This window comes from Bubalus kerabau, chromosome 23 (assembly GCF_029407905.1).
Source record: "Bubalus kerabau isolate K-KA32 ecotype Philippines breed swamp buffalo chromosome 23, PCC_UOA_SB_1v2, whole genome shotgun sequence".
Lineage (NCBI taxonomy): Eukaryota > Metazoa > Chordata > Mammalia > Artiodactyla > Bovidae > Bubalus > Bubalus kerabau.
Window position 1 is genome coordinate 37602823 of NC_073646.1, and position 27634 is coordinate 37630456.

The following is a 27634-nucleotide window of genomic DNA, read 5'->3' on the forward strand; positions in this document are numbered from 1 at the left end:
GGCCCCTTTCTGCTGTGATTCCCTCCTCTGAGTTTCTTGTCAGCTCTGTGTGCTACTCTTCACTTGCTTCCTTTCACACTCTGTGATGATTCAATGCAGCAATGAAATGTTTATGTGCTGGGAAGTGGGTAGAGCTGGAGCTTCAGCCAGTGAAGGAATATCTGGGCTCCACCTGCAGGCCCCTTTCTGCCTTGATAGTTGAGAAAGCATTATGGACATTACACTTTGACCTCCCTTGTGTTCATATTCTCTGGGAATTCAATAACAACTCAATCTGTGTTATCAGTAATTTCAAAGGTTAGGAAAACTCAAATAAAACCACTGGCAATAAATATCCTCTAAACTCTCCTTATCTCTGTAACTGCCTGAACTTTAATACTTGAAATCATTCAAACAAGCTATGTTTACAAATCTTTACCCAAACACCTTCCTCAAACTTGATACCCTTGTTTCCCTATAAGGCATCGACTCATCCTTCAAATTCCAGCTCAGAAAGAACGTGGTTTTGAGACTCTGCTAACTAACCTCCTTAAACAGGAATAACCACTTCCTCTTCTGGGCAACTGTATCCCCTGCACACAATTCTATTATGGTTCTAATATTCTCCAGAACCACTGTTGATTTCCACATCTATTCCCCTTAACGTATTGAGACCTTGGTTATAGCCTGAGTAAATGTCACCATGTGTTCCTGGTTGGTAGCAGAGTGTTTCCTGCAGAGTGAGAGTCAGAAAAGTTGGTGGACTTGAGTTGGTGTAGGCTGCAGTCCATAGGGTTGCTAAGAGTCGGACATGACTGAGTGACTTCACTTTGACTTTTCACTTTCATGCACTGGAGAAGGAAATGGCAACCCACTCCAGTGTTCTTGCCTGGAGAATCCCAGGGACGGGGGAGCCTGGTGGGCTGCCGTCTATGGGGTCGCACAGAGTCGGACACGACTGAAGCGACTTAGCAGCAGCAGCAGCAGCAGTAGGAACCCTGGGCCTCTGTGTATCTGTTTCCTGTGGCTGTTTGGTGACCACATCATCTCCCAGGATCAGTAACCCAACAAGAGGAGCTGGCTGGCCTTGGCCAGCATCCCTGCACATGCAGGTGGATCCATCAGGATGCTGTTGACAAGAGGGCCCAGGAGGAGAGGCAGGACACGGACCATGTGGTGATGGCTGCACCGATGGCATCGATTCAGGTCTTCAGTGCACAGCAGTTACACAGATTCCTGACCAAAGAATGACCCCTCTCCCTGGAAGGGCCACAAGTCCAAGATCAATGGGTATGAGGAGAGTGAAGTGGAGAAAGCAGCCAATGACCAAGTGGACCTCCAACCTCCCTATCCACTAGGGATGTGGCATATAGACACATAGGAGTCCATAAAGATGACATGATGGTTTTCTACAGGGCAAAGGGGGTGGTCAGAGTAGTTGCTTACCTTTCATTGATTAGATTGAAAATTATTAATGGGAAGCAAAGAGTTAGATGTCAGTGGCATCTGTGACCCCACCCATTCTAATGGGAGAAACAATTGGACTGGGGATCTGAAATATACACTGGTCCATTGTCTTCACTCTGATGAAATCCTGTATCCCTTTGGCCCGAGAAGCTCTGAATTATATGAAAAATAAAACTTCAAAAGTTCTTAAAATTCAATAGAAACAAAGAACATTTCACCTGTGTTTGTACACTTCCTTCTCCCTTCATCTTTTCTCATTTTCAGTCCTTTTAGAGAAAGTGATATTCAACTCTCACCAATACTTTACATCCTTCTGGCCTGAAAGTCCCCAGGCTGCCCAACGCTGGCCTGAGTGGGTGGATGTCTCACTGGTAAATTGCAGTAAGTCCCAACTATGGCACCTCCCCTTTGGATTTCCATGGGACCTTGTCATGCAGCATGATGTTTCTACCATCAGAGCTTATCAACTTTTGGTTCAGACTTTTTCCCAGAGGCCCATGTTAAAATCCGTAGCTACCACTGGAAATACAATACCTGAATATACCTATTCACCCATTCACTGATGCAAGGCCAAGTGTGTGAATGTCAGATGCAGATGTTGTGCTGGACTCTGGGCCAGAAACCGTTATAGTCCCCTCCCCTGGGGGAAGCCTCCAGGAGGAGGAAGTGAGACACACAAGCAACCTCAGTATGGGGCATACCTTTGGAATCTCTGGGATAATGGAGCCCTACATACAGGTAGCAAAGGAGAGAAATGGATGCAAGCTTAGTGCCAACAAAGGATAGACATGGGAAGCTGGAAGATGATCCCCAGGAAAGGTAGGGTCAAAAGTCCCAGGAATTCTGATACATTACTTCCTTCTTCTGGTGCCTTTTTTGGGTCTGTTAAGTAGGGTCAAGACTTAATCTCTAGTTTACACATGTAGAAACTGAGGCCTGGTGACTGCAAGTGGTTTCCACAAAACTTCCAATCAAAATATGTTGTAAAGAAACTAATGTAGAGAAAGATTAGCAAGTCTACTGCTGCTCTAAAATGCCAATATTCAAGGTTTGCTGTTTCATGATGAGGGTCACTATGTGTAAGAGTGAGACCCCAGGCTGCAACAGAAACTGCTTAAAATTCTGGCTCCTACCTCCATGACTACCCCTGCCCAGGTGCTCCCCAATGGGTCTTGAGAACCAGGGACTCCATCTCATTGCAGCAGAGACAGGACAGGTGCAGGTCATGAGGATCCACCTCTCCATGTCCTCGACTGAGAGGCACACAAAATACACTCAACATGGCACGTTGGGGTGTCATCTGATAAGTACTGACAACTTAATTGACTCAATTAAACTAAAAGCCTTTCTTATTCTTCTGGAAACAAAATCATTGTGGAACCTATATGCCTTCATCTTCCCCAAAACACATTCTCAGTTACGATGACTTTTCTCACTAACCCAAATAGGACCATATGCTGCTCTGTTTACCTCAGGGCCTGGTCTAGCTGGTTGGAGTCTATCCCAGTGGTGACAGGCTAGTTATTGTTGAGGACTGAAGTTTAGGCAGTGTCATGTTCTAATTCCTTGGGCAGCAAGGAGATCAAACCAGCTAATCCTAAAGGAAATCAACCCTGAATATTCATTGGAAGGTCTGATGCTGAAGCTGAAGCTCCAGTACTTTGGCAACCTGATACAAAGAGCCAACTCACTGGAAAAGATCCTGATGCCGGGAAATATTGAAGGCAAAAGGAGAAGGGGGCGGCAGAGGATGAGACGGTTGGATGGCATCATTGACTCAATGGACATGAGTTTGAGCAGACTTTGGAAGACAGGGAGGGATAGGGAAGCCTGGTGTGCTGCGGTCCATGGAGTCACACAGAGTCAGGCCTGACTGAGCGACTGAGCAGCAACAACAATGTTCTAATCAATGCAAATGACGTTGATCTGCAAGGGGGAATAACACAGGGCATATTTGTGCCCCTTCATTCCACAGCAGGGAACACCTAACTTTAAAATTCTCATATACTAAGATTGTTAAGGAAGAGACATGTGCCTGAAGAACATGCCACACTCCATGGTAATCTATTCATAACTATTAATTTAATTGTTGCTAAGAACTGTGGGCTTCCCTGGTAGCTAAGCTGGTAAAGAATCCACCTGAAATGCAGGAGACCCTGGTTCAATCCTGGGTTGGGAAGATCCCCTGAAGAAGGGAATGGCTACCTACTCCAGTTTTCTGGCCTGGATAATTCCAAGGACTATAGAGTCCATGGGATCGCAAAGAGTTGGACACAACTTAGTGACTTTCCCTTTCTTTCACTTTCAAGAACTGTGAAAAACATTAGTTCAAATATCACAAGAAATAGGCTAGTTCCTAGGAAAACATAACTGATCAAAATCAATCCGAGAACAATAGAAAGTTAAATAGTGAAAAAAAATCATAAAATAAAATTACGTGGAAGATCTTCCCACAAGGAAACTTCACATCCAGAGAGTTTTACAGTAACTGTCAAGGAACACATGTGCTTTAACTTGCTTTCCCATAAAAGGGGAGCCTGAGATACAGACTATCTTATGAGAACTTTGATCCAGGGGTGGAGGGTGGAGGAAAATAGGAACAAAGCATGGAAGGAGAGTCTATACAATTCATTAACCAACCTGGCCAACACTTGGTATCAAAGGCAATCAACTTTTTGATCAACAGACCATTTTCTGACAGGCCATATGACTACTACCTAAACAGCAGCCCATCCAAGGGAAGGAAGGGAGAAGAGGGCATCCACTGGTTTCCCTTTCCCTTTGGGTAAATGTTCCTCCCACAGGGAAGTAATTCTCTTAAACTTCTGTAATACAGATGAATTGCTAGGTTGAGAGGCACAGTCAGGCTTCACTGCACAAACTCAGTTGGATTCATGCAAAGATGGTCCTTGTGGTTGTTGCAAGAATAGAGACCAGAGCAGGTACACTACCTGTCTATGCTGTCTAGCAGATTATCCCCAAACATAACCCCTTGAGACAATGAGCATTTACTATGTCACAGCTCCTTGGGTTGGGAGGCCAGGTGTGGCTACCCTGGGAACCTCTGGCTCAAGCTCTCTCATGAGGTTACCGTCCTGCTGTCAGGCTGGGATGTGTCTCATCCAAAGTCTCAACCAGGGAAGGCCCCACTTTCAGGTCCTCCAGGTGGTCTGGCAGGGGTCAGATCCTCAGTTCAAGGACTCAGTTCCTCGCTGACTGTGGCCCAGCAGCCCCCTCAGATCTTGGCCACTGGGGTCTCTCCATAGGACAGCTCAAAACATGGCAGCCACTTTCCCCAGAGTGAGGAGTGAGAGGGGGTGCCCAAGATGGAAGTCGCAGTCTTTTTATAACCTAATCCCAGGAGTGGCATCCCATCCCTTTGGCCATATTCTATTTGTTGGAACCAAGTCACCTGTCCCAGCCTCACCAGTGAGACGGGGTTAAACAGGTGCATAGCTACTACAAAGGACACTTACCTAGGTGGGGTGCACCATGCACGCAGACACCTCCAAAGGCATCAGGAGGATGGGAAAGGTGGAGATAAGTGGGATCTGGAGCCTCTGTAGGGATGGGTGGGCTTCCCAGAGGTGACACCGCTTGCAGTACCAGGGACAGAGCAGAATTTGCCTAAGAGGAGAGGAGAGAGGGCACGCAGGCCGTGAGAGTGGCCCATCTTATCATCATTACCATTGCTGAGTGTGTTTGTCATTTCTTGGTTGCAAAGCACAATGTCTAAATCAACCAATTTTTATTACTGCTAATCAGATCACAGGCCAAGTTAGAGATCCTGTAATTCTAGGGCCAAGGTTCCACCCTGGACAGCTCAGTAGGGAGCTGAAGGCTGTGCGGGACATCTGGGATAAGCCACAGGGCTTTCTGGTATTACAGTGACCTGTCTTGAATTTGTTAGGGTACAGTCCTGAGATTAAAAATGTTTACCAAGGTGACCCTGACTCGGCGTAAATCCACCATTCGGTGCCATTTAGCACATTCACGGGGCCATGCCACCACCTCCTCTGGTTCCAGCACACTCCCGTTCCACCAGAGTGCACTCCTGAGTCCATAAGCCGCTCCTCCCACTCTGTCCTCTCCCAGCCCCAGGCCACCACTCATGTACATTCTGTCTTCATGGATTTGCCTCTTCAAATGCTTCATATGAATGGAATCATGTAATGCGTGGTCTCTTGTCTCTGAATTCTTTCATGTATGCATTTTTACAGTTACTCTCTCTTGCACCACGTATTAGTATTTCACATCTTTGATGACTGAAGAAACAACTATTGTATGGATACATCACGATCGGTTTATCCATTCATCCACTGGTTTACCTTTTTCTGCCCTTTGGCTATTGTGGAGAGTGGTGTTATGAACATGCAGGTGTATGTATTTGTTTGGGAAATTGTGTTCAGCCTCTTAGGCATCTAGCCAGGACTGCAGTTGTGCAGTTATACAACTAACGAATAGCACAGTCCATAATTCTATGCTTAAATACCTGAGCAGCTGCCAAACTGTTCCACAGAGTTGCTGCACCTTTACATCCCCACTGGCAATAGATGAGGGTTCCACATTTCCTCTACATTGTCACCAACACTTTTGTTTTACCCTTTTTTTTAAACATAAGCATCTTAGTGCTTGTGACATAGTAAAATTTCTGGGATTTTGACTTTTTGTAACAATCTTAGTTAATAATCTGAGAATTTGCCAGAGGCAGAGATGGCAAGTGAAGAGTGTGGTTGGGAACCTGGTCCACCAGGTCCCAGAGGCTTCTCTGAGCTCCGGGACACCTATTCTCTGTACTGTGTACACAGGCATCCACAGCACGTGACTGATGTGCAGGCCGTGGGTGGATTATTTAAACCTGCTCAGTTGCCTGACCTGTAGAATGAGGGTTAATAATTATGTCTTTCGCTTCCTATAGGAGCCCAGATCAGACCAGACCCTGATCTGTGACCTGAGGGGCTTGGGGCCTGAACCTGCAGGTCAGAGTCCTGGTGTCACTTGGGGAAGAGAACATGTGACCTTGCCCATCACACTCCTGATCCTTAGCAAACCCTCTAGAAATGTTCACTCACAAGAGCTCATATGAGTTCAAGTAGTAGCCAAAAAGGACAAGCATTATAAAGTAAGCACAAGTTAGGAACTGTGTTGTTTGTTAGCAAAAGGAGACATGAGTTCAAGTTGTAGTTGAAAAATAAATTTTAAAAAAAGGCTGGGAGTTTGCTGACTTTACCTTTTTTTTCTTTACCTTTTTTCTTTACCTTTTTCATTCTTATTATGTTTAAATGTTTCCTTTCCCCTCTGCTGTGTGAGGAGCCACTGAGTCATAAATGTTCGGGATATTATTTCCTGGATTCTAATTGAGGCTGGGCAGGTCTGTCCAGCTGTACGAGCTCAGGTCCCTGAGCAGGACTCCAGCTGCAGATTCTCCACCCACCACACAGACACATGTTATCTATCTATATCTATCTGTCATCTCTCTATCAATATCACCTATCTCTCTGTAGTGCATCATCCAACTAACTAGCTATCATCTGTCTACGAAGAAAAGCAAGGATGTACACTGATACACGCAGTTCCAATCTCTGACTCCACAGGGTTTCTGCTGTTTTCCCCTTTCCTGGACCAGGGACTCCCTTCTTTAACAGGAGAAACCTGTTTTCCATTGTCCGTTGCTGCTGTTCAGTAGCTCAGTTGTGTCTGACTCTTTTTGACCACATGGACTGCAGCATACCAGATTTCCATGTCATTTACCATCTTTGGGAGTTTGCTCAAACTCATGTCCATTGAGATGGTGATACCATCCAACCATCTCATCCTCTGTCGTCCCCTTCTCCTCGTGCCTTCAATCTTTCCCAGCATCAGGGTCTTTTCCAGTGAATGGGCTCTGGGCATCAGGTGGCCAAAGTATTGGGGCTTCAGCTTCAGCATCAGTCCTTCCACTAAATATTCAGGATTGATTTCCTTTAGGATTGACTGGTTTGATCTTCTTGCTGTGCAAGGGACTCTCAAGAGTCTTCTCCGGCACCACAGTGCAAAGCCCTCAATTCTTCGGCACTCAGCCTTTTTTATTCTCCAGCTCTCACATCCATACATGACTACTGGGAAAACCATAGCTTTGACTAGATGAACCTTTGTTGGCAAAGCAATGCCTCTGCTTTTAAAAATGTTGTCTAGGTTTGTTGTAGCTTTTCTTCCAAGGAGAAAATGTCTTTTAATTTCATGGCTGCAGTCATCATCTGCAGTGATTCTGGAGTGAAAAAAAATAAAGTATTCACTATTCCCATTGTTTCCCTATCTATTTGCCATGAGGTGATGGGACAGATGCCATAATCTTGGCTTTTTGAATGTTGAGTTTTAAGCCAGCTTTTTCACTCTCCTCTTTCACCTTCATCAAGAGGCTTTTTAGTTCCTCTTCGCTTTCTGCCATAAGGGTGGTGTTATTTGCATATCTGAGGTTATTGATATTTCTCCCCACAATCTTAATTTCAGCTTGTGTTTCTTCTAGCCTGGCATTGCACATGATGTAGTCTGCATATAAGTTAAATAAGCAGGGTGCCAGTATACAGCCCTGACATACTCCTTTCCCAATTTTGAACCAGCCCATTGTTCCATGTATGGTTCTAACTGTTGCTTCTTGACCTGCATACAGATTTCTCAGGGAGCAGGTAATGTGGTCTGGTATTTCCATCTCTTGAAGAATTTTCCACAGTTCCTTATGATCTACACAGTCAAAGGCTTTAGTGTAGTAAATGAAGCCAAAATAGATGTTTTTCTGGGATTCTTATGCTTTTTCTGTGATCCAACAGATGTTGGCAATTTGATCTCTGGTTCCTCTGCCTTTTCTAAGCCCAGATTTTATATCTGGAAGTACTTGGTTCACATACTGTTGAAGTCTAGCTTGAAGAATTTTGAGCATTATTTGCTAGCGTGTGAAATGAGTGCAATTGTGCATTTGAACATTTTTTGGCATTGCTCTTCTTTGGGGTTGGAATGAAACTGACTTTTTCCAGTCTTGTGGCAACTGCTGAGTTTTCCAAATTTGCTGGCATATTGAGTGCAGCACTTTCACAGAATCATCTTTTAAGATTTGAAATAACTCAGGTGGAATTTCACCACCTCCACTAGCTTTGTTTGTAGTGATGCTTCCTAAGGCCTACTTGCGACTTCACACCTCAGGATGTCTGGTTTAGGTGAGTGATAAAACCATCGTGCTTATTTGGGTCATGAAGATCTTTTTTGTATAGTTCTTCTGTGTATTTTGCCACTTAAAAAGTGTTTCTTTTCTCTCCTTGCTATTTTCTGGAAATCTGCATTAAGATGGTATTGGGTGTATCTTTCTTTTTCTCCCTTGCCTTTTGCTTCTCTTTTTTTCTCAGCTATTTGTAAAGCCTCCTCAGACAACCATTTTGCCTTTTTGCATTTCTATTTCTTGGGGATGGTTTTGATCACTGCCTCCTGTACAATGTTACAAACCTTGGTTCATAGTTCTTCAGGCACCATATCAGATCTAATCCCTTGAATCTACTTGTCACTTCCATTGTATAATCAAAAGGGATTTGATTTAGGTCATACCTGAATGGCCTAGTGGTTTTCCCTACATTCTTCAATTTAAGTCTGAATTTGGCAATAAGGAACTCATGATCTGAGCCACAATCAGCTTCCAGTCTTGTTTTTGCTGACTGTATAGAGCTTCTCCATCTTTGGCTACAAAGAATATGGTCGATATGATTTTAATATTGACCATCTGGTGATGTCCATGTGTAGAGTCTCCTGTTGTCAGAAGTGGGTGTTTGCTATGAACAGCGGGTTCTCTTGGTAAAACTTTGTTAAACTTTGTCCTGCTTCATTTTGTACTCCAAGGCCAAACTTGCCTGTTACTCCAGATATCTCCTGACCTTCTAATTTTGCATTCCAGTCTGCTATGATGAAAAGGACTGGTGTTTTGGAGTTAGTTCTAGAAGGTCTTATAGGTCTTCATAGAAACATTCAACTTCAGATTCTTTGGCATTAGTGGTTGGGTCAGAGACTTGGATTACTGTGGTACTGAATGGTTTGCCTTGGAAATGAACTGAAATCATTCCACCATTTTTGAGATTTTACCAAAGTACTGCATTTTGGACTCTTCTGTTGACTATGATGGCTATTCCATTTCTTCTAAGGGATTCTTGCCCACAGTATTAGATACAATGATCATCTGAATTAAACTTGCCCATTCCTGTCCATTTTAGTTCACTGATTCCTAAAATGTCGACGTTCACTCTTGCCATCTCCTGTTTGACCACTTTCAATTTACCTTGATTCATGGATCTAACATTCCAGGTTCCTATGCAATATTGTTCTTTACAGCATCAGACTTTACTTCCATCACCAAACACATACACAACTGGGTGTTATTTCTGCTTTGGCTCAGCCTCTTCATTCCTTCTGGAGCTATTTCTCTGCTCTTCTACAGTAGCATTATCCATAATATATTTATTTACTTGATCAATCCTCCATTATGTAGCTGTTGCCACTCAAACCCCTGTTTACTCACGGTGCCCTCCTCATCCTCCTCGGATCTCCACACCCTAGTTAGGCTCTGGCTGCCCTGGCCAGGCCACTCTTCAGGGTGGACACTCCTTTCTCCTAGCCTATGTTCTCACACCCATGCCAGGCTGCTGTTTCTGTGGATACTTCCCCTCTCTACACAGTCTCCAACTCGGAGCCACTGAGCCCCCCTTCTCTGCCCACACCCTGAATGTAAGGCTGCCCATCTTCTGTGCTCTCCCAATGGCTTTAGGACTGGACTATCTAGGAAAACCCTAGCAAGGAAGGGGTTGTGGATGGGAGGGGCAGAAAAGGGAAAGGAAGGGCTGTGTGCAGCTTCTAATATCAACTGAAACTGACCAGTGACTGTAGCCTTTCTCCCCAATCAACTGACCAATCAATCATCTTTTATTCCACGTTTATTGTATTAAGACAGTTGGGGGTTGAGGGTGGAAAACAAAGACACTTCAAGAAAACCTGTTTCCTGCCTTCCAGAAATATCATGGGAGATGAGATGAAAATTTTTAATCAAAGCTAATAGTATACGTGTCTGTTGTTATATAAAATACGTGCTCAAAAAACAGATTTAAGCTATGAACATACTCTCTAAGAAATGAGCAAAATCACTGTGGATTAATTCTTACCTATGTAATATATCAAATAGCAGTTTTGAAAAGGCCCCACCCACCAGGGATTGTGATGGCCAAAAGTGTTTAGTCACTGGCTCTCCCTGATTCCGTTGTACACGTTCCCCCTAGAGTGCAGGATGTATTAAAAGTATCAAATAATACTTTTGTAAAGACTTGTTTATAGAGCTGCTCAATAGAATATTTGATTTAGAATATATAAAATAAAACCTGTGATATATAAACAAATGTCAGAACTTCAGTCACCACAATAATTCTTGTTTTCATTAATTTGCTGATAAAACTGTTGAGACATTTGCTTTCTTGATCAGTGCTCTGGAGTAGATGTTACTAATTGCAGGTGGGTGGAGATGGTCCTTTGAGAATCAGATAAGCTGAGTGTACGTATCTGGCCCTCATTAGTCACCTCTTCCAGGTTACACAATATATAAAAACACAGACACTGAGAAAGCTAAACAAATGTGCAGATACCCTAGTCATCCAGCAAGTGCAATAGACGAAGGCCGTCTTTATTTCTGAATTTTACCACAAAGTAAATCAAGCCCCCTGAAATTCTGGGATACAGCTCCTTGAAGAACAAAGCCCAGGTCTTTAGAGAAAGTCAGGCTCCACTTATGGTTCCATCTCTGAGCACAACCTTTAGGACAACAGGTTTTTCCGGTCTTAAAAGTCCTTTACTGCTTATTTTCAAGGGGATCTGCAACAGTTAAGAGAACCAATGAATGAAGCACCGCCAACAAGAGAAGCAAAGTAGACAAGATACATTTCAAACAATAATGCCTTACAACAATATACAAGCTATTTTAGCATCGTGTATTTTTTTTTAATTTTATTTTATTTTTAAACTTTACATAACTGTATTAGTTTTTTTTTTAAACTACCAATTCAATGTGTTCAACAGCTATAGGGAGGGGCAGGCTGCCAATATTTCCTTGATTCAATTTTAATAGATTATGACTTTCAGAAAATTGGTCTGTTTAATGTGTTATAAGATATATGGGCACAAAATCATTTCTAGTACTCCCTTATTATTCACTTAAATTTTTTAAAATTCCAATTTATTGAGATATAAATGATTTATGGTATAAATATTTAACTTATATATATCATGAAATTACAGCCACAATAAGTTTAGTTAACATCCATCAACTCATAGAGATAGAAAAATAAAAAATTCTGTTTTTCTCTCATGAGCACTTTTAGGATCTATTCTCTTCTACTACATAAAAATGTCTATAATTTTATGTTAAAATTTATGTCTAAAATTTTATACTTTTAATTATATTAAAAATGTCCACAAACTATAATCATCACGTTTTATGTGATATCCCTGTACTTATTTATCTATAACCAGAAGTTTGTATGTTTGATCACTTGCATCCAGTTTCCCTTCTTTATCTTTGATTCTCTGTACTTACTCTGTAAGTTATGTCAAGACTGGATAGTGAAAGCATTCATTCATCATTCATTGCACAAAAATATCTACTGAGCACTATGCCTATGAAGCATTATGCCTATTTTTTAAAAAACATGCCCTGGTTCCAAGTGCAGGGCAAATGGTGAACTTCTGAAGACCTACAGTGTTTTGTCTGAGATTTTTAGCTCCGTTCTCACCCAGTCACTCCTTCTGGGTTGGGGGAACCAACAGAGTGACCTAACCTCAGTTGACTGAAGGACAAGCAAGGAGCTGTGGAGGGAGAAGCCCCAGCTCATAGGGTACTGGGTGGAGCTTGCAGCGGCATCTGCCCTTCCCAGGAGTGCCCGAGGCCCCCTTTCTCTCAGGGTTGAGTCCCTGTGTGTGAACACTTACAGGACGCCCACACAGATGCCTGGAAGTACAATGAAAACATCTTTATCCTCCTCTTCCCTGAGAAAGCTACTCAAAGGGAGCAGCTGCTTATTAAATGTATGAGTCCTAGAAATATGCCTTATTTTAGGGCCATGCTTGAGATGAATCAATGCCAACTGTTCCATGTGTGCCTCAGAGAGTGATTCCAGGTCTTGCTATAACTGCAACAAATTGTTATTTTAAACTTTCACGGTAAGCATTTTCCCTGCAGATAGACACACAGACACACATAAAACAAGCAAGAACACAAATGACATTTGATAAATTTTAAAAATTCAAACTGTCCCATATTTGTGTTCAAGAGCTCTAATCAACTGCAAGTCACTCCTTAAACATTTGCCAGATGACGCCAAGGCACCACTGAGCATTTATGGAAGGAATAAAATAAGGGGACAGAGTTAATGACCTTCTTAGGTATAAAGGAAACAAAGGAACCAAACTAGCTGGTTCAGGGTCAAAGTATTGTCAGGTGGTAGGACCCACGACGCCAGCCTGTGGTACCTGTAAACACAGCAGAGGGGAGAGTGGGCTCTGGCCTGGATGGGGAGGCTGCATGGAGGGGCTCGGGACTGAACTGGAACTCGAAGGGGGAGAATGGACTGTAGACAGGAAGGACACACAGTCATTCTGAGAATGTAAAGGGAGCCCAGCTGGATGGCAGCAGGATCCCTGGCAGGTGAGGGGCTGTGGGAACCCTTACCATCCAGCAGAAATGCTTTCACTCAGGGATCACTGTGGCTGCACAGGAGGATCAGTCGGGGTGCTCTGTTGGGGGCCAGCGTGAGGCACTCCGCCCATGGCAAGGGTCATGAGGAAGGAGGCTCGACATACGCAAAGGCGGGATCGAGCCTCAGGAGTCACCCTGGAAATCCTCGAGCATCTACCCCCATAACCAGAGCCTGCCTACTTTACTACTTTGTGCTCTTACCTACACCTCTGACTTTATGGGGGGCTGTCCCCCACCACCTCTTTCGGAGAAGGAGTTAACTTTGAGCTCCAGTTAATAATAATTCCTGGGCGTGACAGGAGTGTTTCAACTTACAAACTCCTCTGAAGCTTCTCTAGCCTGCCTGACAGGCTTGCCCAGCCACATGTGATTGCTCATAGCCTCCCAACCGTGAGAGGCACGAGATGCTTTAAACCTTCTAAAAACAGGTTCTTTAGAGAAGTTAGAAAATTATTAGTATAAGTATAATGGGCTGATTAGAAATTGTATTGGTGAAGGGTTTTTCATTTGTTGAGCCAATGTTTACTGCTAAGTCTCCATATCCCCTGCCCTTATACACATTAATGAGTATATAGAAGAAATAAGTATTAACGTTTGATATAAATCATGTTAGACCTTAGGCTAAGTAAATTCTTTCCTTAACTAAAACCCACTACACCCTCACCCTATAGGAATGTAACTTTATTTGAGTGATGTCTGTTTTAAGAATAATCACTCCTGGAGAAATAAGTGTTGACTGACCGCTGTCACAAGGAGAGGGTCATAAATTGTCAGCAGGCCCCCCTGGCCAGAAGATGATGTAACACACCTAAGACCTCTGTATACATTTGTGTGAAGCACCTGACTTTAATAAAAGTCAGGACTGCTGTCCCCGCATGACTTTTGTATAACATCTCAGTGTATAAAAACAGACTCTGGAAAATAAAGAATTGGGATCAGTTCCTCGAAATACTGGTCTCCCCATGTCTTTCTCCCTCTCAAACTCTGGTTGAGTCTCCATCTGGAGCGTGGAACCCACCAAGCATACTAATTTTGCTTGGGCTTCTAAGATCCGGCCGGGGAGGCCTCAGTGTCTCCTCTCCTTCGGGAGAACGGAAGGACGCCTGCGGCCTACGTAAGTGGTGCAAGCTTCTTGTCTTGAAGTTTTATTGGTCTCCCGTGTAAACCAAGCTACTCAGCCTCTTTTCTCCACTGAATTTTCCTACTGAGCTATCCTCATTCTATTACTCTTTACATCTTTAATTAATATCTAATTGAAGCTATTGTATCCTGATCCTCGCCGACACCGTCCCCGCTTCAAACTCCCTGGATCAGCCGGGGCTGGACCCTGGCAGTGCTCTCAATGCCACACTCTGGGGAAATTATTTTGGAGAGTCTGAGATGACCTCAAAATCAGGATATTTCTCCCCAGTAATTTCTTTATATAAATAGTGGCTGAGAATCACTGTCAGAAGAGCTTCTGTAAGTTCCGGTGGAGAAGGGCATCACTGAAAAGTCATCACATGGTCATCACTGCTCTTACAACTTTGTCCGACGTTTTCCTTCCTTCTAGTGGATGTGACACCAAATTTTAAAAGTTGCTCAAATTCACTGGACTTTGTGTAGTCATGTCGTGCTAACTGCCTTGACTCTAGATGACTTTACAGTTGGGTCTTTATGAAGCCACAGACTTAGCCCTCCAGGGATGAAAAACAGTTAAAGGTCACAGATGGCTTCAAACAGATTCTCTGTCTAGTAAACTAAATTGTTATTTGAATAGATCACAGTCTTATAGACACAGAGAGATACATCTCACTTAAAAAAATTCTCAGTAAAACACTATGCGGAGTGAACTGCTGACCTGTGTTTCTTTACAAGGTTTGAAGGAGAAGTTCTGCAGGACTCTGACGATCGCAAGTTTCATGTTCATGATAGCAAACCTCATGCCAATGCAATTTCGGGGTCCAGTTCCAAAAGGCAGGTAGACATAAGGATTTATGCTGTCCTTGTTCTTCTTACTGAACCTGGATCCACAACCATAGAGGAAAAAGTGAATGAAACAGAAAAGTCACAGGAATTCCAGGTCTGAGGTTTTAACTTAAACCCTCAACCAGTAGCATAAGGGAGACTCCTGTGGGCGGGTGACTGAATCCTGCTGTGCTGATTTGCTGTGAGAAAGGTAAGCCCCAGGGCTTTCTCATTCCCCAGACCCCACAGGAGCTTTCAGTCCTGGTGAGCAGATGAGATGAAGGCTGTTTAAAGAAAATGCATCTTTAAATATGAAATTTACATTCAGGATGGTGAGATGCTCAGGCTCTGAAAGGCAGTTAGGAAATGAGACTGATTGCAGGAAGAGTGGGTTCCTGCCTCTGTAAACACTGACATTGGTCCTGTGCTCAGAGACGAAGGAAGCAGGAGAAACGTCTCTGAATATTTTAATTGTTAGTTTTCAGTTGTTTTCCCTTCCCCTCCTCTTGTGCATGTGTGTCTCTTCCTCTCACATACAGAGAATATTGAGGTCAGTAGATTTATGTGGGCATATGACTCAACTCTACTCTGGTTCAATCACTGATTTCTGTGTCTATCGTTTCCACAGATCTATAAAGTCCTTGATGGTTAGACCTCTGTTCAATTCAAATTTGACTCCTCAGTATTTGAATATATTAAGAAAATATGTGGATTTGGGGTAATAATGGCATTGTGGTTCTGTGCATTTTAAAGAGTCCCTATTTTGGAGACTATTCTGGAATATTTACAGACAATGTGATTTCAGATGCATGGAGAATTAGTTGAAGGGCAGCATGTGAGTGGTGCAGACCTGGTTGATGGCTGTTGAGCAGGGAATGGACACAAACAGATACATTAAACATGATTCATAGACATTTGCCTATAGAATATACAGTGTATATGTCCAAAACTCTTAATAATGGGCTTTAACGTTTGGATTTCTCACTCCCTGGCCCAGTCCCTGCCACCCACAGGTGAGCACTACCTCTCTGCTTGACGGCTGAGTGAATCAAAGGGAACTACAGTGAGTGGTCTCTGGTTTCAGGTTCCTGAGGTTGCAGGAGGGGGAGCTGCTGAACTTGAGAGAAACACTGAGGTTTCCTGGTCCAGGATGGAGGACTTGGTGGACTCTGACTCTTCTTTCAGCAATGTTACATGTACAAGTTATGCTAGCACTAGGGACACCAGGGTGAACCAGCACGGTCCCTGCCGTCAGGGAGCTTATAGTCAGGGGCTCATGGAGAAGAAATGGCAACCCACTCCAGTGCTCTTGCCTGGAGAATCCCAGGGACGGGGAAGCCTGGTGGGCTGCCGTCTGTGGGGTCGCACAGAGTTGGACACGACTGAAGCGACTTAGCAGCAGCAGCAGCATAAAGGGCTAAATCCCAGCTAGGGTGCTAAAATCTTCAATCCAAATTTTGCTCACCATAAAATAAATGGGAGAGCATCAGCTCTTTCCAGAGTCCAATCGGTGCCCAAACCAGACCCTGACTCTGAATTCCCAGAAGACAATATTAACCCCTCCAAGGAGAAAGTCTAGACGTCTAGAAACCAGAGGACTTCTCTCCGAAAGGTCACCAAACACTGAGGCAGAAGGGAGCTGCTCAGGTGTGCAGCCACAGACTGAACGAGGGCACCTGTGTCTCCATCCTCACTGAGGCTGCTGGAACCACCTGGGACGAGACTGCTAGCCTCAGCCTACAGTCCCAAAATAATAATGGAGGAAACAGTAGCCAGTGTTTAAAGCAATGGAAATATGGGAATGTTAGTGATGAATTCAAAGAACTAACGAGAACAGACAGACAGACTTTAAGGAATAAAAACCAATACACCTAAAATAATATAGCTGTTAAGTAAATTATAGCAGATGCAAGATATATAAATATATTTAAAAAACACAGAATGTTGTTTATAGTTTACTGTTAAATAAAGAAAGCAATTGAAAATCAGACTATATATAATGCCATTCCAAGTTTTAACAATGGGTATATGCATAGAAAAATGTCCACAGGGTTTACATTTCACTATTAATGAGACCTATCTTAAGTTATTGGGCTTCCATGGTGGCTCAGTGGTAAAAAATCCACTTGCTAATGCACAAGATATGGGTTCAATCCCTGGGTCAGGAATACCTCCTAGAGAAGAAAATGGCAACCCACTCCAGTATTCTTGCCTGGAAAATCCCACGGACAGAGGAGACTGGTGGGACACAGCCCATGAGGTTGCAAAGAGTCGGACACAACTTAGTGTCTAAACAACAGCAAAGCTTAAGGTATTGAGAATGTACAGAGATAAATTTTTTTCTCTAGTTCATGGTTGGTAAAATTTTAGATTTTAATTATTATTTATTTTAATTTTAATTGTTATTTAATCAAATAATATTCTTGGAATAAGAAAAGACATTTAACAATAAAAAGGTGTAAAATAAAGCAATTACGTAGTCACACATTTGTTATCCATAATGAGAGTCGTCAGAATATGCTCTGAGCAACTGGATCAGGAGGGTCCCCTTCCCTGGGCTCTTGTACCTTTCAGGACGGAACTCCTCAGGCTCTGGCCAGAGCTGTGGGTCTCTGTGAAGCACGGAGATTGGCACCGTCACTGTTATCCCTTTGGGAATGGACACCCCATGGATTTCCACATCCTTCTTACAGAACCTCTCAAGTCTAATAGCAATTGGAAACATTCTGAGAGTCTCATTCACCACCATGTCAAGATACTCCATCTGTGCCAGGACATCATAGGTCGGAGGTGCCTGGGAAGAAAGAAATAGATTTTAATAAATTAAGATATCAGATCAACCTTCAACTCCATCTATGTAGACCTATTGAAATGTTAGGAACTCCAGGGAGTAATTTAAACTGGTAAAGAACGTTAGCATTTATAGACATTTTACGTGTCATTTGACCTCTCAGTGCCCATTGAGATGGGCAGTAGTCATGACAATGGAAGAACACTGGAACAATTCTCTGAATAGTTTGTGAAACACCACAGGTTATCATGGAGTGTATCTTTTCTCTCATGAGAATGAATGTGACCAAGACTAGGACCCTTACTCTTAAGTGAAATAGGCCACAGTCAGTTTCTTTTTGAAAGTGAGACCACACATCTGTACCAAGGAAAGAACGTATAAAAGAGCAAATCCCCTATTCAACATGAAGGTTCTTAATTGAAGACTCTTGACTGCTTATTCTCTTCATTATACACATGCAGTCTGGAAACAATATATGAAAACTCTATAAATAATTGGGGAGAAATAAGTTCCTTTCTAAACCAAATCCGCAAATGAAGAGTATGAATGAGAACACAATTTCAGATGCAGGGAGGTTACAAGAGGATCAGAACCCCACCGTCTGCTGCTAGAAGGGTCTCTTATTATCCCTACAGGTGTGACCCTAAGGTCTGAAGGTCTAAACAAGCAACTCCAGCCCCACGGTCCAGCTATCCGCACGCCACAAAGAACTCCAGTTTTGGCTGAGATCTGAGCCCACTGTGGGTGATACATGGCTGTCACATGGGGTTATAGTTAAGGGTAAACATTGTAGAGGGTAAGAGTGCCTTGGGAGCCAATATCCTGGATCACAGCTTGACTAGATGACCACCACATACACGACTAGTGTCTGGAAGTATTTCATGTCCCGGTAGCTCAGGTATCTCATATGTTACATGGAGACAGATGGAGCTGACCCTCCACAGGGTAGTATGGCAGAGACACTCACTGCTCACCCAGCATCCATGTAGTCCCCATGTTTCCCAGCCCACTTGAAGTTATGGGAAACCAGCTTTGCCAACAGGCTGTGAACTGAGGTGATTATATCAGTTCAGAGACAAATCAGTTGAAAACCCAGTAAGCAACTCTCAAGTTCCTTATTCCACAGATGACAAGAAGGCCTCATGTTTCAGTTAAGGCAGTTATAAGATGGTGGAGGCTCTGAGTCGGTTTTCCTGAGTGACTCTGTGAAGCAGAGCTGCCCACTCCATCCTCCGCTAACAATCCACATTCAGCATGTACACATGGGTGATGGAAAACTTTGCTATGAAAGCCCCTGAGATTCCAGGCTCGTCTGTTACTGAGGCATAAGCTAGCCTCTCCTGACTCATAAAGAATTTCTTGAAAATTAAACACATTTTTAAATAGAAAGTATTCTCCCAAATCATCCCACCCTCTCCCTCTCCCCCAGAGGGATGGTACGTGGAGGGAGGTGGGAGGAGGGTTCAGGATGGGGAACACGTGTACACCTGTGGCGGATTCATGTTGATGTATGGCAAAACCAATACAATATTGTAAACTAATTAGCCTCCAATTAAAATAAATAAATTTAAATTAGAAAAAGAAAGTATTTAGAATAGACATATAAAGTAAGCACATATCAGCCAATAGTACTAGTATTTTTAGTATTTTTATAAAAAGGAGAGAATGCAATGTCTCAGCTAGCCTTGGTCTGTTAGCAGCCTTTCGATCTTCTTGTAATCAAAAGAATCCCAATATGGGGTTTACCAGAGAAGAAAATCATCTCTAATTTATGCAGGCCCTACAAAGTATCTGAAGGACCTAGGATTCTGAAAGGTCATAAGACTTGTCCAAAACCAGTCAGGTCTCACGCTTGTGTCCTCTGTTTCCTACCGTATATCCTTTCTTGTACAGCAGGCTTCACCTAGTCTAAAGCTTACACAGGGCAGTAGAATGAATTAATGGTCCCAATTCTCCACCATTATTTGTGTCCATTCCCTTCGCCATTAACTCTGCGATGCCCTCCCATTCTGACTCAGGTTGGTCAGGTGGCTCACTTTGAGCCAGTGGAATATTGGCTATGTGTGATGCTAGCAGAGTTTTGAAAGTCACCCATGGGATTAGGCCTCTTGCTCATGACATCTACTGCTGCCCTGAGAAGCAACATGTGGAGATTGAGACACGTGAGGAGCATGTGTGGAGCTGAGTCAGTCTAACTGTTAGGGAAAGCACATTGACTGAAACTGCCCAGCCTGGCCAGGTGCCATAGTAACCATTTGCATGAGTTGTTTTATGACAGAAGGTCCTGGTTAGGAACACAGAACTAATAAGCCACCACCAACCAGAAGAGTTCAGGAAAGGTCCAAAGGAGACACCACATGTCCAACCACCTCCCAGAATCCTTCTCTCTGGCATCCATCTTGGCTGAATAAGGCATGTACCACTGTTGGGGGCCGGCATGAGGCACTCCGCCCATGGCAAAGGTCATGAGGAAGGAGGCTCGACATACGCAAAGGCGGGATCGAGCCTCAGGAGTCCCCCTGGAAATCCTCGAGCATCTACCCCCATAACCAGAGCCTGCCTACTTTACTACTTTGTGCTCTCACCTACACCTCTGACTTTACGGGGGGCTGTCCCCCACCACCTCTTTCGGAGAAGGAGTTAACTTAAAGCTCCAGTTGATAAAAACCCCTGGGCGTGACAAGAGTGTTTTAACCTACAAACTCCTCTGAAGGTTCTCTAGCCTGCCTGACAGGCTTGTCCGGCCACATGTGATTGCTCACAGCCTCCCAACCGTGAGAGGCACAAGATGCTTTAAACCTTCTAAAAACAGGTTCCTTAGAAAAGTTAGAAAATTATTAGTATAAGTATAATGGGCTGATTAGAAATTGTATTGGTGAAGGGTTTTTCATTTGTTGAGCCAATGTTTACTGCTAAGTCTCCATATCCCCTGCCCTTATACACATTAATGAATATATAGAAGAAATAAGTATTAACCTTTGATATTAATCACGTTAGACCTTAGGCTAAGTAAATTCTTTCCTTAACTAAAACCCACTACACCCTCACCCTATAGGAATGTAACTTTATTTGGGTGGCGTCTGTTTTAAGAATAATCACCCCTGGAGAAATAAGTGTCCTGGTTGACTGACCGCTGTCACAAGGAGAGGGTCGTAAATTGTCAGCAGGCCCCCTGGCCAGAAGATGATGTAACACCCCTAAGACCTCTGTATACATTTGTATGAAGCACCTGACTTTGATAAAAGTCAGGACTGCTGACCCCGCGTGACTTTTGCATAACACCTCAGTGTATAAAAGTAGACCATGGAAAATAAAGAATTGGGATCAGTTCCTCGAAAGACTGGTCTCCCCATGTCTCTCTCTCTCTCACTCTGGTTGAGTCTCCATCTGGAGCGCGGAACCCACCATGCTTACTAATTATGCCTGGGCTTCTAAGATCCGACCGGGGAGGCCTCAGTGTCTCCTCTCCTTCGGGAGAACGGAAGGACGCCTGCGGCCTACGTAAGTGGTGCAAGCTTCTTGTCTTGAAGTTTTATTGGTCCCCCGCGTAAACCAAGCTACTCAGCCTCTTTTCTCCACTGAATTTTCCTACTGAGCTATCCTTATTCCATTACTCTTTATATCCTTAATTAACATTTAATTAAGCAGTTGTTCCCTGACCCTCGCCTAGCCGTCTCTCCTTCGAATACCCTGGATCAGCCGGGGCTGGTCCCCGGCATACCACCAGGAAGGACTCTGACTCAGAATGACTGGCTAAAGACAACCCGGGGAACTAATCCCATCACCATAAAACCCGAGACTGCAAGACTGGCAGAGCTGTTCTCCTGGTTTCCCTCACCCTACTGCTCTCCACCTGGGTGCCCTTTCCCAATAAAATCTCTTGCTTTGTTAGCACATGTGTCTCCTCGGACAATTCATTTCTGAGTGTTAGACAAGAGCCCAGTTTCGGGCCCTGGAAGGGGTCCCCCTTCCTGCAACACAACCACTTAGCCAAGGCCAGCCTAGATCCACCACAGACCACAGCCCAGACCACAGCAAGTCCAGCCAATATCAACAGATAACTATGCAGACCCCATGAACTTGGGCAAACTCTGGGAGATAGTGAGGGACAGGGAAGCCTGGCGTGCTGCAGTCCATGGGGTCACAGAGTCTGACACAATGTAGTGCCTGAACAACAAATGCAGACACCAGAGAAATAAATGGTGGCTCAGAGGTTGAAGCGTCTGCCTGGAAATCAGGAGACCTGGGTTCGATCCCTAGGTCGGGAAGATCCCCTGGAGAAGGAAATGGCACCCCACTCCAGTACTCTTGCCTGGAGAATCCCATGGAGGGAGGAGCCTGGTAGGCTACAGTCCATGGGGTCGCAAAGAGTCGGACATGACTGAGCGACTTCACCTTCACTTTCAGATACCACTGAAGTTCTGTGAATGTTACTTGGCATTATTCTGATAACTGATACCAGCACTTTTTTCAAAGTACTTATATTGCTGTGAGTAGCACGAAGTACTTATGTTTTCTCCCTTTGCTTTGTATCCTTTAGATCTTTCCTAAATGTGCAGTGCTCAATCACTTAGTCTTCTCTGACTCTTTGCAATCCCATGAACTGTAGCCCACCAGGCTCCTCTGTCCATGGGATTTCCAAGGCAAGAATACTGGAGTGGGTTGCCATTTCTGACTCCAGGGGATCTTCTCAACCCACGTATCAAACCCACACCTCCTGCATTGGAAGAAGGATTGGATTTTTTTTCCCACTGCACCACCTGGGAAAGGAGGTAAATGATTTGATGCTTATGCTTTGGGCAGAAATCTCCTAAGAAGTGGTGAGAAGACAATCATGCTAAGGCTTCACCTTCCCCCTCTATCTCTGGGTATCATCGCTCACCTTATTGGGGAAAGTTGCATCAATCTCCTCCTGCAGCTTCTGCTGGACATCAGGGTGAGTGGCCAAAATATGCAGAAGAAAGGAAAGAGTACTGCTAGTGGTCTCATAGCCAGCAAAAATAAAGATAATACTCTGCGCCATGAGTTCTTGGTCAGAGAGAGCTTAAAAAAAAAAAAAAAAGTAAAGACATTTTAGGTAAAGCATGGCATTATAAAACCCATAGCTTAAATGATGAGACATTCCAGTGAAACTCCCAAACCCCTAGGGGAAATCATGTAAAAGTAATTCAGAATCAAACTGAGAGTGATTTCCACCCTGTGTCTGCCTCACAGAGCCAAGAAAAAGCCAAGAACTGTCTTGATCCGGTTTTTCCCAAGTCTATACTATTCTTGGCTCTCTGTTCCTGGCAATGCCACCCCCTACCAACACAGCTGGGTAATTTCAAGAGACAGCACTTCTGTCTAACATCTACAGTGTTATCATTGTGTCCTTTAGAGAACTGTAAAAGAACTTTAGCTCCAAGTAAAATGGAGCAGCATTTCCTTCTAGAATATTTTAAATTATTTTATTTAAGGCACAGCTTGATTTTTTTTTTTGAAGGATACAATAATAAAGCTACATGGTCAGTTTAGTTCAATCACTCAATCATGTCCGACTCTTTGCAACTCCATGGACTGCAACACGCCAGGCCTCCCTGTCCATCACCAACTCCTGGAGCTTGCTCAAACTCATGCCAATTGAGTCGGTGATCCATCCAACCACTCATCCTCTGTTGTCCCCTTTTCCTGCCTTCAATCTTTCCCAGCATCAGGATCTTTTCTAAAGAGTCAGTTCTTTGCATCAGGTGGCCAATATATTGGAGCTTCAGCTTCAGCATCAGTCCTTCCAATGAATATTCAGGACTGATTTCCTTTAGGATGGACGGGTTTGATCTCACTGCAGTCCAAGGGACTGTCAAGAGTCTTCTCCAACACCACAGTTCAAAAGCATCAATTCTCTGGTGCTCAGCTTTCTTTACAGTCCAACTCTCACATCCATACATGACTACTGGAAAAACCATAGCATTGACTAGATGGACCTTTGTTGGCAAAGTAATGTCTCTGCTTTTGAATATGCTGTCTAGGTTGGTCATAGCTTTTCTTCCAAGGTGCAAGCGTCTTTTAATTTCATGGCTGCAGTCACCATCTGCAGTGATTCTGGAGCCAAAGAAAATAAAGTCTCTCACTGTTTCCATTGTTTCCCCATCTATTTGCCATGAAGTAATGGGACTGAATGTCGTGATCTTCATTTCTTGAATGTTGAGTTTTAAGCCAGCTTTTTCACTCCTCTTTTACTTTTTTCAAGAGGTTCTTTAGTTTCTCTTCACTTTCTGCCATAAGGGTGGTGTCATCTGCATATCTGAGGTTACTGAGATTCCTACCAGCAATCCTGATTTCAGCTTATGCTTTATCCAGCCCAGCATTTCACATGATGTACTCTGCATAAAAGTTAAATAAGCAGGGTGACAATATACAGCCATGACATATTCCTTTCCCAATTTGGAACCAGTCCATTGTTCCATGTCCAGTTCTAACTGTTGCTTCTTGACCTGCATACAGATTTCTCAGGAGACAGGTCAGGTGCTCTGGTATTCCCATCTTTTTAAGAATTTTCCACAGTTTGTTGTGATCCACACAGTCAAAGGCTTTGGTGCAGTCAATAAAGCAGATGTTTTTCTGGAACTCTCTAGCTTTTTCTATGATCCAACAGATGATGGCAATTTGATTTCTGGTTCCTCTGCCCTTTCTAAATCCAGCTTGAACATCTGGAAGTTCACAGTTCACATACTGTTGAAGCCTCACTTGGAGAATTTTGAGCATTACTTTACTAGTGTGTGAGATGAGTGCAATTGTGCAGTAGTTTGAGCATTCTTTGGCATTTCCTTTCTTCGGGATTGGAATGAAAACTGACCTTTTCCAGTCCTATGGCCACTGCTGAGTTTTCCAAATTTGCTGGCATATTGAGTGCAGCATTTTTATAGTGTAATCTTTGAGGATTTGAAATAGCTCAACTGGAATTCCATCACTTCCACTAGCTTTGTTCATAGTGATGCTTCCTAAGGCCCACTTGATATCACACTCCAGGATGTCTGGTTCCTGGTGAGTGATCTCACCATCATGGTTATCTGGGTCTAGAAAATCTTTTTTGTATAGTTCTTCAGTGTATTCTTGCCACCTCTTCTTAATATCTTTTTTTTTTCTGTTAGGTCCATGCCATTTCTGCCCTTTATTGTGCCCATCTTTGCATGAAATATTCCCTGGTATCCCTAATTTTCTTGAAGAGATCTCTAGCCTTTCCCATTCTATTGCTTTCCTCTATTTCAGTGTCATATCTTTTTGCTTTTTCATACTGTTAATGGAGTTCTTAAGGCAAGAATACTCAAGTGGTTTGCCATTCCCTTTTCCAGTCAGACTATATGGTCAGTTCAGTTCAGTTCAGTTGTTCAGCTGTGTCTGACTCTGCGATCCCATGAATTGCAGCACGCCAGGCCTCCTTGTCCATCACCAACTCTCGGAGTTCACTCAAACTCATGTCCATCGAGTCAGTGATGCCATCCAGCCATCTCATCCTCTGTCATCCCCTTTCCCTCCTGCCCCCAATCCCTCCCAGCATCAGAGTCTCTCCCAATGAGTCAACTCTTCGCATGAGGTGGCCAAAGTATTGGAGTTTCAGCTTCCGCATCAGTCCTTCCAAAGAACACCCAGGATCGATTTCCTTTAGAATGGACTGGTTGGATCTCCTTGCAGTCCAAGGGACTCTCAAGAGTCTTCTCCAACACCACAGTTCAAAAGCAGCAATTCTTCAGTGCTAAGCTTTCTTCACAGTCCAACTCTTACATCCATACATGACCACTGGAAAAACCATAGCCTTGACTAGATGGACCTTTGTTGGCAAAGTAATGTCTCTGCTTTTGAATATGCTATCTAGGTTGGTCATAACTTTCCTTCCAAGGAGCAAGTGTCTTTTAATTTCATGGCTGCAGTCACCATCTGCAGTGATTTTGGAGCCCCCCAAAATAAAGTCTGACACTGTTTCCATTGTTTCCCCATCTATTTCCCATGAAGTGATGGGACCAGATGCCATGATCTTTGTTTTCTGAATGTTGAGCTTTAAGCCAACTTTCTCACTCTCCTCTTTCACTTTCATCAAGAGGCTTTTTAGTTCCTCTTCACTTTCTGCCATAAAGGTGGTGTCATCTGCATATCTGAGGTTATTGATATTTCTCCCGGCAACCTTGATTCCAGCTTGTGCTTCTTCCAGCCCAGCGTTTCTCATGATGTACTCTGCATAGAAGTTAAACAAGCAGGGTGACAATATACAGCCTTGACGTACTCCTTTTCCTATTTGGAACCAGTCTGTTGTTCCATGTCCAATTCTAACTGTTGCTTCCTGACCTGCATATAGGTTTCTCAAGAGGCAGGTCAGGTGGTCTGGTATTCCCATCTCTTCCAGGATTTTCCACAGTTTATTGTGATCCACACAGTCAAAGGTTTTGGCATAGTCAATAAAGCAGAAAAGGATGTTTTTCTGGAACTCTCTTGCTTTTTCCATGATCCAGCGGATGTTGGCAATTTGATCTCTGGGTTCCTCTGCCTTTTCTGAAACCAGCTTGAATATCTGGAAGATCACGGTTCATGTATTGCTGAAGCCTGGCTTGGAGAATTTTGAGCATTACTTTACTAGCATGTGAGATGAGTACAATTGTGCAGTAGTTTGAACATTCTTTGGCATTGCCTTTCTTTGGGATACCATATGGTAGGGGAAATTAAATTCTATTTTATCAAAACTTGTTTACAGGAACACAAGAGTACAATATGGGCCACAGATAAACTCTTGCAACTCAAAGTGTGGTCCATGGACCAGCAGCATGAGCAGGATTTGGAAGCCTAATACAAATTCAGATTCTCAAATCCCATCCTAGAACTATGAATACATCTGAACTTTCATGAGATGTGGAGATGTATGTGCACAACGTAGCCTGAGAAGCATGGATTATGCCCTTGAGAGGCATCAGGTAATACAAGACCTGGGGCACAAGCCTTCAAGGGGAGGATCGAGATATGTATAGAAGCTACAGAAATCAACAAAAATCTTGAAGAGTTGTGATGATCATAGGCTAATCATTCGCATTAAAATAGCAAAAGAAAGAATGCATCCATGGAAGGATATAGCCCGATGTGAAAATTAGAAAAATAAGATCCAGAGAGTAGAGTTGGCAATGCTGATTCATCCTAGCCTGAAGGTCATCCTCTGAGTACACATCCCCTCTCTCTGCTCTTCTTTTCATGCTTATCAAACAGCCCTGTGATTATACACTAGTCTCCAATTTTACTTTCTCTGAAGAGACAAAGTATGCTCAGGCTCTCAGCTATTTGATGGGTGTAGTAGGACATTTGTTACTTAGAGCACTCAACTCTATGTGGTACGTGCTCCAACCAAGAAATCAATAATAAAAGTAATATAAAATGAGCGTAATAAAGCTCTACAAGATTGTAGGTGATGATATCCCCAAAGCTGATGTCTGTGATGCCATCAAATTCTTTCCCCAGTTAACATAAACTCCATAATACTCAGTCTAGAGCTGTGCTAATATGTGACTATTCAAATTTTAATTGATTAAAATTAAATACAATTTAGCATTCAGGTTCCAGGGGCACTGGCCACATGTCATGTCCTCAGGAGATACTTATGTCTAGTGATTACTATATTGAACTGAACAGATACAGATTATTTCCTTCATCACAGAAAGTTGTATTGAATCATGTACTTAAAGAAATGA

The 27634-nt window shown here is 43.4% G+C and overlaps 1 protein-coding gene across 1 annotated transcript in view; it reads right to left on the reverse strand.

Moving 5' to 3' along the window:
* Window positions 1–10378: 10378 nt before the first annotated feature.
* Window positions 10379–27634, reverse strand: part of LOC129637735 (cytochrome P450 3A24-like) — a 50167-nt gene continuing 32911 nt past the window's right edge. Inside the window, exons 10-13 of the mRNA XM_055561997.1 lie at window positions 22816–22976; window positions 17710–17936; window positions 15036–15198; window positions 10379–11316 (exon numbers count right to left, since the gene is read on the reverse strand). Coding sequence (XP_055417972.1) covers window positions 11221–11316; window positions 15036–15198; window positions 17710–17936; window positions 22816–22976 — 647 coding nt within the window. The 3' untranslated portion in view covers window positions 10379–11220. The remainder of the gene's footprint in view (window positions 11317–15035; window positions 15199–17709; window positions 17937–22815; window positions 22977–27634) is intronic.